The sequence below is a fragment of the Mus musculus genome, chromosome 2 (genome assembly GCF_000001635.26).
Source record: "Mus musculus strain C57BL/6J chromosome 2, GRCm38.p6 C57BL/6J".
Lineage (NCBI taxonomy): Eukaryota > Metazoa > Chordata > Mammalia > Rodentia > Muridae > Mus > Mus musculus.
This window is the reverse complement of record NC_000068.7, coordinates 139724287-139734349: the sequence shown is the minus strand read 5'-3', so window position 1 is coordinate 139734349 and position 10063 is coordinate 139724287. Positions and strand designations below refer to the sequence as shown.

Genomic DNA, 10063 nt, shown 5'->3' with positions numbered 1-10063 from the left:
AGCTCAAAGGCTTCCTAGAAATAGCTCTGTTCTCCTCCCACCACATCCTCCAAAGCTTCCCTTTCAGAAGCATCACTTGGAGATGAACTTGCTCCAGTGCTGGGCCAGGAGAGTACCAACTGCAAAGAAGCTTTGACGGGGACGTTCACCTGGAGTGCACAGGTGCCCAGTCTCAGTGGCACAAAACAGATGATTCCCATCCATAGCCACTCTTCTGTGTTGGCTGAAGAGGATTCTGCAAGGGACTGTCCCAGAGAGAACCCTGTGTTGTGAGGAGCCTTGGCTTGGTGGGCAGAGCCTTCCTTTACCTCAACCTCTGTCTAGATCTTCTTACACTGGTTAGCTCCTTGCCCAGGCTGAACTGTCTCAAAGGGTCCCTTACTTCCTATTCAGAAACAGCACAGCTTATTAGGAGGAAAACTTATTTTTGTTGTTGTTGTTGTTTGTTTGTTTTCAGCTGAATGCCTGGACAGATCTGGCATGTGAGTGAGGGTGGGCTCAGTTTTCCCCAGGGTTAATCTGTGATCCTAGCAGCCTTTGTGTCACTACTGTTCTCCCTTATCATTGGTACTTTCAAAGGTGCCAGTGGTGCCTGGATAGGGATAGGGCATTCCCTGACTGATGGAGAAAGAAACAGAACCCAAGAAGTTTGGCTCCACATGCAATTTATTACTGGGCATACAATGCTACCTAATAAAATTTTAGTAAAGGAACAGCTCAAAAACTCGCAGTGTACCTTTTTCCTAAATCCAACGTTCTCTTGTAACTTTACATGAACAGTTCTTAAATTGATTTCTCCAATAGCTCAGGCTGAAGACCCTCCCCAATTTCTTGCTTCTGGGAAAAATGTTAGCCATGGGTGTCAATGTCCATGGTCTTAGGTCCTTGGAGGTGAGGGTATCTGAGCCCTGGAATCGTGACATCTGTAAACAATGAAAATTTTTCATAGATGAAGCTGCAAGAGGGAACAGTGTGGGGGTGGGGTGAGCCGTGGGGTGGGGTGTGGAGTCCTTCCTTCAACAGGAAGGACTGGAGGGATGTGGCTTTATGCTTCCTAAATTCTCATGACCTAATGTAGTGCTTTACGCATAGCAGCCTTTGCTTGATGCTCATTGATTATGATGTGTTATCAGTTCCTTGTTCAAATGCAAAAGAACTCTGATGGAGGGAAGCTGCTCTAAAATGATATGATTCGGATTGCCAGGGAGAGGAAGGACACACACACATGCACACAAACACGCAGTCCCCTACACCATGCCATACCCACCACACACAAACACTGGGGTTTAGAGAGAACCACTTAATTAAAAATACTCTGAGTGAATCCTGAGTATCTTTTTGATGCTACATAAGCTAATGGGCATTTGATGTGATGTTAAAAAAAAAAAGCTGTCTTTACACAAATGAGAGAAATCAGAACAAAGCATAGACATTTTGGAAGCAGGCACATAAAGACAGGAGTGAGGTGAGGGTTAGGTGGTTCAGGGCCACTCTGAGCTTCCCAAACTAGCTTTCTGAAGAAAGAGAAGATACAAGCACTATCCGAAATTGGGAGTTTGGTGGGTGGATATTCCTGGGAGCTAGAGATCTTGGAGCTGACAAGCACAGCTACAGTTTACTAGTCACATGGCCTTGGTGAACTACATAGTGATCCCCTGAACAACTGCTGCAGGGAGAGTGGCATGGCTTCTCCTTCATGAGGATGTCTGGAGGGACAGACCAAAGCATCATTTCCCTTGAAATGTGAATGAATGCTGCTATTTTTGAATCTGATGACTGTTTCTGATGTCCCATTTCCCTGGCTTCACTAAAATCCCTTTTAATAAAATATAATAGAACTCTCTTCTAGGAAGTTCCATTTTCACTTTCCTTCCTATTTAATTTTTTGTTAGTCATGTATTCTTCAGGGAGTTGTCCCCTCCTGAAGGAGTTTCTGCTGTTGAAAGGGCCGAGGGGAATCTTCCTTTGAAGATAAGACTGTGGGTTACCTGGTCTAGTCACAAACCACATAGTCTTTTTAATAGTTGCCAAATCGCTGCAATTTCAGGGTGCGTTACTTTTGTTTTGTTTTTATATCTCAGTGTCTCAAAAATAATGGTGGGTATTGCAATACTGTTTTTTGTGGTAATAATACAACCCTCAGCAGGATCACAGTATGGTTGAGAAAGACGCGGGAGGAATGCTGCTGGGCTCCTTAGAATCAGCATGGGGAACAATGAACTCTTTTCCTTTTAGCTGCTCAGAATTACCTGAATGTTTGGATTCTGCCCATTGATATCAGCTTTGGAAAGATCTGGAAAGTTTGGTAGGTCAAGGAGAAAGGATCTGGGGCCGTCTCTCTGCAGTGAAGGATGTCCAGTCTCTGGAGGGAATCGCTGTCTGGGGAAGGGTTGGTGGACAACCTGGTGCTCCTCCGGGGCTTCTTTGGACAGAGGAAAGCTGGTTTCTGACGTGGAGTCACTCTCCAGGTTGAGGTTATTCTAAAACAAACAAACAGACAAGTAATGAACAAATACTTAAGTGGATAAAAGTGCCACTCTTAACAGTCCATTAAATTAATGGATAAGAACAATTCATTCCAGGGGCTAGAATTAAGCCAGTGTCCTGGTCACTGTTCTATTGGTATGACACCATGACCAAAAAACTCTTAAAACAGAAGCATTTAATTGGGGGCTTGCCTAAAATGCCCGAGTGTTAGTCCATGGTGGTTCAGAGGGCTATTATCATGGGAAGCAGACAAACAAGCATGGTGCTGCAGCAGAAGCAGAGATTTTTACATTCTGATTACAGGCTCCAGGCAGAGAGAGACACTGGGCATAGCATAGGCTTTTAAAACCTCAAAGCCAAGTGACATATCTCCTCCAAGGCCACACCTACTACAACAAGACCACACCTCCTAATCTTCCCAAAAGAGTCTACCAACTGATGACTAAGCTCTCAAATATATAAGCCTATGGGGGCCATTCTTATTCAAACCACCACAGCCAGCATAGTATACCCAGCTCATTTCACTAGCACATGGTTTAGTTTCTCCATCTTTAAAAGGCCAAGTCTTTTAATGGTCATGAGGGCTGGCCAATTAGAGCAATAGTAACTGTCTTCCAGTTTACTATTTAGGAATTTTCTTGGGAGTTATGAACTATTTATTAAGTACCAAAGCACATCAAAATAAGACAACTAGTTTAAAGGAGAAATGGTACTTATTTAAAGCTGAGACTAATAGTTTGTTTTTCACATCCTCAACTGGTTAACCACCACAGCTTTCATTATGCTCTTAACATCCAGTTTAGTTTCTTTGGTGTGTGTCATGGAGGAAAAGATTTGATTAAATCAGATAAATGTTTATATCAAACTGTTGATTACATATTTTCATTCACCTATTGACTCTCCATTGACTCATCTATTCATCTACCTGTTGAGGTTTGGTCTTTTGCTTTGTATTGTAATGCTAGACACTGGTCCCAAGGCCTGGTTACTCCCAGAAACAAGAGAAACTGCACATCGACCCAAGTGTTGCTATGTAACCTTTGCCCCCAAATTATCCCTGAATGGTGAATAAAGGCGCCTAGAGCTTATAGCTGGGTAGAAGATAGGTGGGGTTTGGGGGTTCCTGGGCTTGGGATTAAAGGTAGGGGACTATTAGGAGGAAGAAGGAGAAGAGGTGGAGAGAGAAGTTGCCATGGGGTAGGTGAGTTATGAAAACATGGTCATGAGGGCTGGACAATTAGAGTTAAGAGCAGCCCATGCAGAACATATCAAGTTATAACTTGGGACTATTGATGGGGAAGTAAATTCCAGTAGCTTAGAGAGTAGAATATCTGCCTAGCTCTGGTGCTATAAAGGCTGGTTGTAAATATAAAAGTTGTATGTCTTTTATCTGGGAACAGAATGATAAGAAGTGGGGTAGAAACCCCTGATTTGAGATTAAACATCTACTCCAACATCTACCTATTCATTTCTGTCCATCCATTTATTCATGCTTATTCATCTACCCATTTATCCATTCCTATATCCATTTCGTTTATACCTTTCTATCCATCTCCCTAATACATAAATTTCACCCACATGTTAGGCAAGAGATAAATTAATAAAAGAGATAGTCATGAGATATGTACTCTTTTGTAATGCACATCTATGTGTAACAAACAAAACTTACATAGATGAGCAAGACAAGAGAGCACTCATTGCTAAAAGAAAAGAACAAAGGAGACAAGATGATGGAGGGAAGGCTATCTAGGTAGACAGAGAAAATGTCTCTGAGGAAGCAACACCAGAGACAAGATCTGAGCAAGAAAATGAGAAGCCTTGATGAGATCCAGAGGGATGGCGAAGAGCAAGTAAGACAGTCCTTACAGAGAGGGAACTAATGCCTACTTCAAGGGACATAAAGGTTGGCTGTAGAATGACAAGAACTGAAAAGCCACAAAGGGGAGAAGGATGGAGAGTCAGAGAGAAGAATGACAAAAAGGGAACACTGAGATTTAATGCCCTTATTCTTAAAACTGCCAGTCAAAGGCTTCTCTTACCCAATAAAAACATCTCAATTAACTTGTCATTGAGGAACTTTTCTCATGTAGCTGTCCCTGTTGCTTCGCTCTCTCTGGACCACTTAGTGAAGGCATCCTCTGTCTCTTCAGGGATAGTATTTTTATGTTTACTGGTGGAAGGAGCCATGGAGATAGAATTTCCCCCCAGACTTTGGGTCAGTGGTTAATGCTGTTGTTATTGTTGGGCATGTTTTGAGGTTTGGGAGTTATGTTCCAGCACATTGTCTCCACACACACTCCCTGCCCCCCACCACAGGGTTGTTGACCCAGCCAAACTATTCTGTCTACAATCAAAACACTCTTGACTCTGAGTACCCGAGGTCAAGAGCAGCCCGGGACTGAAATGCACACAGACCACCTTTTTCGATGTTTGAAGGCGCAAAGATGAACTCAGGGAGTGTTTCTCTAAGTGGGAAGTGAGAGGCTTCGTGTTTTCACTTGCCTTCTCTTTCGCTCAGGAGATGTGGCAGAGGCAGTGTCTTTGTTCACCTTTCCAGCTTCCTCTCTGCCATCATTTCTGTTTCCTGGCATGACTGTAGAGGGAGTTAGCCTAGGGTTCTGAGGCATTGCTCAATGCGATGAATTCTAAATGTACTATTGTTTGATTGAGTTTGGGGCGGGGGAGGACAAGAAAGAAAGAGAGAGAGGAGGGGGAGAGAAAGAGAGGAGAGGAGATAGATAGGAAAGAGAGAAGTGATGAGAACAGATTTCTTCATCCTAAGAGCTCTCTGTTTCAACTGCCACAAAAGGTACTTGGATGTAGTTGTTTCTGTGCCTTTATCACTGGACATCTCACTCCTACACTTTCCCCATGGTGTTTTTGAGAATACAGTTGGATTTTTCCTGTTAGCGTTAGAGAGCAGAGTTGGATTCTTCTGGAGAATTTCTTGTTGAGGACTCAGGCACATAAGTCATATCAGGGGCTTAGTATTTGCCTTCCAAATGCTTTAGAGATTTTTGTAATTCATGGCCCAGCTTTTATTGTATAAAGAGGCATGCTCTTAACTAGATCAAAAAGGAAGTTCTTTGTGCTAAAGATGTCGTTCAGTGGTAGAGCATTTTCCTAGCATGTTCAGGGCCCTAGGTTCAATTCCCAGTATTGCAATGTATGCATCCACATATAAGGAATGAAGCATTCTTTTTACTACTACATTTTGTGTTTTTGAAGGGGTTTGAAATGTACTTATGTGGCTAGTTAACATTTTTCTTAGATGTCAGAAAAGAAAAGGACTGAATTTAACTGATTTTCCCTCCTATGACCTTTGGATTCTTCTGATAGAAAATTCACTACCGTAGAGTGACTCTTGGCTTAGCTTCAACTCAAACAAACTCCTTCAACTTTCTATGGCTCAATGCCCCTCTATTCAAAGCACAGCAGATAATCACAGTCCTATACTCTTCCAGCAGGATGGTCAAGAGTTGGACTGTAGCTACACAATAAAGAAGTGCAAAGTTAGAACCATTGGCTGAGCAATCCAGGCCACAAGTACTTCTGCTGGGAATAGTTTAATGACTGGGATTCAAGTATGTTTTGGATTAGGTCTTGCACAAAATTGTGGCATTGCTCCATCGTTCCTCAACCCACTCTGATCCCCAGACACTGGCTCAACATTTGTAAAGTATTTGTCAGATGAGAATTAATAACAAAATGCTATTCGAAATTTCTGGATATCTGAGTTATGTTTGCATCTCTTCCAAATGTAGTTACCTTGAGACCTTATTGTGCTGTGTTCACAGCTATTAAAAAACTGGAAACCCTTGGATAGGGGCAGGGTATTTAACAATGGTCACTCTAAAATGAAATGGAATTTTACTCCATCAATAACAAATAAAGTGACATAAGGAGCTTGCTTGCTTGGTATGGGAACATGCTCCTTTCTCCATAGCCTGACTTTAATCTGTGATCCGCCATTAGCAATGGTGTAGCACAGCCCCAGTGGCCATGTTCCCTCAGTGGTTCTAATGGCAGAGCTGTTACTCCCACTGACAATGAAGACTGAAAGTTGAAGAAGTTAATGTTAGATAGGTCAAATTAGCTGGCTATGGCTTCATACACTCTACCCTCGTGCACAGGAATCCCTTTGTTACTCTACAAGCAGTTGGAGTTAACATAGGATGGCACAAAAAACATCATGCTGTTGTATGTTAATGTTTTGCTTTGGATAGCAATGCAATAGTAGACATTATGATCACTTCCCCAATGACCCTTCCTGTCTGCTTTTTATTTGGTGCTTGTTTCAGGTGAGAAGACAGTTCCTAAAACTGTATTTTCCAAACTCTATTAGAGCTGAGGGGAGATTGCGTGACACAGGCTGTCCAGTTAGGGTTAAGGAGAGGTGAGGGCTTGAACTGCTAGCAGGGAAGTAGATCCGGTATGCTCTTCACCCTTCTCTCTCCCACGTTCACCCATATTGAGAACTGAGAGCAACACCAGTCTCATCACATCAGTCCTTGATTATTGATTCCCTAAATGTTTTCCCATTATCATTATCATTGATAATTGTCCTAGTAGGGTTACTATTGCTGTGATGAAACACCATGACCAAAGCTGCGTGGGGAGGAAAGGATATATTAGGCTTATACTTCCATATCAAAGTACATCATCAAAGAACATCAGGACAGGAACTCAAGCAGGACAGGAATCCAGAAGCAGGAGCAGATGCAGAGGCCATGGAGGAGTGCTACTTACTGGCTTGATCATCATGGCTTGCTCAGCCTCCTTTCTTATAGATCCCAGGCCAGGGGTGATCTCAACCATTATGGATTGGCTGTTTACCCATGAATCAATTAATCCAATAATTAATAACTTATTAAATAATGAAGAAACTATCCTAAAGCTGGATTTTATGAAGGCATTTTCTCAGTCGAGGCTCTCTTCTCTTTGGTGGTGCTAGCATGTGTCAGGTTCACATAGGAACAATGCTACAAGAGCAGTGTTCCCTTCTGTAAATTCAATTGTAGTTTTTAGAGCTGTGACTATTATTTAAAAGTTAAATGCTCTGCTTTTATGGTTTATGTGTCAGCTTTATGCCAGGACCTGCCATTTATAGAAATGTTGATGGAATGTGGAACTGTGTTAACTGAACTGAGCTAAGTAAAGAAAGACAAATACTGCCTGTTGTTGCTCATTGGTGGAAGTTAAAACTCTTAATTTCGATGGAGTAGTGAATATACTGGTTGCCAGGGACTGGGAAAGCTAGGGAGTGAGTACAGGAGACGTTAGATAATGGGTACATAAGTACAGTTGACAGGGCCAACTAGGTCTGTTGTTTTATAGCACAGGAGGGGAACAACAATTTATCATATGTTTCAAAATAACCAGAGAAGCCCAAACAGTCCTAAAACATAGATATGATATATAAGTAATAGGTATTTGAGGCTAATTATCATCACACACTGCATATTTATTTTGAATCATCATACTACACTCTAAGTATACACAAATGCTCTATATTAATAAAATAAGATGCTCAAATGGAGGAAGAAAAACCATGATCAGAATATGTTATTTGAAAAAATTATTTTCAATAAAAAAGTGAACACCTATTTTAGTTAATTAACTGTGTCCAGTTTCTGATCTTTGTGACTGAACTCAATCCTTAAATGACAGAATAATTGGCAGAGCATAAGATGACAGTGACCTCCATGCCAGCCAGTAAGATACTCTGCAACCTCTCACAGCATCCCATTCTAAACTTGCACTCCTCTATACATCTTTACTGAATCTTCATTGCTTCTGCATTTATGTGTTGCATTCCTCAAATCTTGCTGACTGCACTATGCAGTATTTCCTTTACATTGTACTGGAGTGCTTTCAATAACATCTAGGGCTTTTCCTCTCTCATTCAAATGAACTGCTCCTTGGACAAATGGCTGAGCTGAGAGCTTGGGCATATATAAGAGTTCAGAATACTTTGCTGTGACAGAAGGCAAGGACATTTTCAGTGCCTAATGGAGTTATCTTGAAAAAAAAAGGAACTGACTTGAGGGGCTGTAAGATTATACAATTTGGACATAAAAAAGCAAAATTACACAACAGACACGCTGGATCTGAAAGAGTATGGGCATATAATGGTACATATAAGAAAAAAAAATCCCAGAAAATGACCTCAGGGTCCCAGCTGGTCATTTGGTACAGACAATGACTACAAGGGAGAAAGAATAAGGTTCTTTGAAGTAGTTGTAACCCAATTCTGAGGGGGTAACTTATGAGCTGAGATCCAAAGGAAGTACAAGTCCAACAGGTGAAAGGAACAGGAAGTGGGAAGGTGAACGAGGAAGACTCGAGCCTGCCCCCTGCAGCCCTACTGTAGCACAGCTGACAGATGTAAATACCAGCTTGTCCTGTGATTTTCTACTAGGTACTGCTTCTCTGGTGGCATTCTGCAGGTCAGTTGGAGGCTTGTTGGATCACCTCAGCACTCCGATCTCTTCTATCTCCCTTCACTCTCAGAACCTGGTCCTGCATACCCCTGGGAGATCTATATGGGGATGAATGAGACTGTTTTCTGAGGTAGTTTTTATTGTGTCCCTTATGCTGGGTATATCTCTGGTTCCAGACCAAGGATGTTCAGTCATGACATTTTACCACTATGTGGCTCAAGCTGCTCACTGTGGGTCCCTTGTGGTCAAGGTGGATTTCCACAGCCACATCAATGGCAATAAATACAAGGGATTAAAAATAAGGTTCTTTGGTCGGCTAAACCTCAGGACAAATTGAGATGGTGATCATCCAGTAGGGAAGATGATCAGAATAGGGAGGATGAGGGTGAGGAAATGGGCTGTAGATCCAATTCTAGGAAAAATGACCTAAGCGCTGTTGTCCCTGTCTGTAAATAGCACCCTCTCTATTCTGCAAATATCAGCCAATGGCTGTTGTGTGAAAACCACGGCTGCTCTGGCCCCTTCCCAAGCCTCCAGGAGAGGATCACACTAGTAACAAACCGGTCAGCTAGAAAGGTTTAGTGCTTTATTTTATTTTATTTTTAAGGCTGTGAATACTATTCCCAGATTAATACTTCTCAGGAGTCAGACTACATGGTAAATTTCTGGGGGCAAAAAAAGGCTGTATTGACAATGTCTGAGTCCCAACCCCCAATTCCAACTGCTAAGGGGGCACAAGTAAGTACTAGCTAATGATAATGATTGCTATGTCTTGTTAGATTTTGTTTTAATTAGGCTCAGGCTCTAGGCCTCATTACTCCTAATGTGGCTTTAATGTGGGATCCTAAAGAAAGAATCTGAGCATCTTCTATTGAAGATATTAAAGAAGATATTATTAGCAACGCATTTGGTCTCACAGGCTTTGAACAACAAACAACAGAGATTGTAATTAACGTCACTGTAGTCTCTCTCCTGAAAACACACTAACAATATAGCTAATTAGCAATATGTCCTCATTTGCAGCTGGACATCTGCATATTATTATCAACAATGCTTGTTTCCCTTTTCCAGATTAAAGGAAGCCATACTGCACCCAGACATATGGCTACACTTCTTCCATATTAAAACACTCT

General features: G+C 41.8%; 1 protein-coding gene across 2 annotated transcripts in view; it reads right to left on the bottom strand.

Annotated features, from left to right (window-relative positions):
* Ism1 (isthmin 1, angiogenesis inhibitor) overlaps window positions 1-10063 on the bottom strand; it is an 85223-nt gene that overhangs the window by 24232 nt on the left and 50928 nt on the right. For both annotated transcript variants that reach the window (XR_374478.4, NM_001276489.1), the window contains exon 2: window positions 2250-2480. Coding sequence is in view for 1 of the 2 variants with exons in the window: in NM_001276489.1 (NP_001263418.1) it covers window positions 2250-2480 (231 nt within the window). In the remaining variant the exon portion in view is untranslated. The remainder of the gene's footprint in view (window positions 1-2249; window positions 2481-10063) is intronic.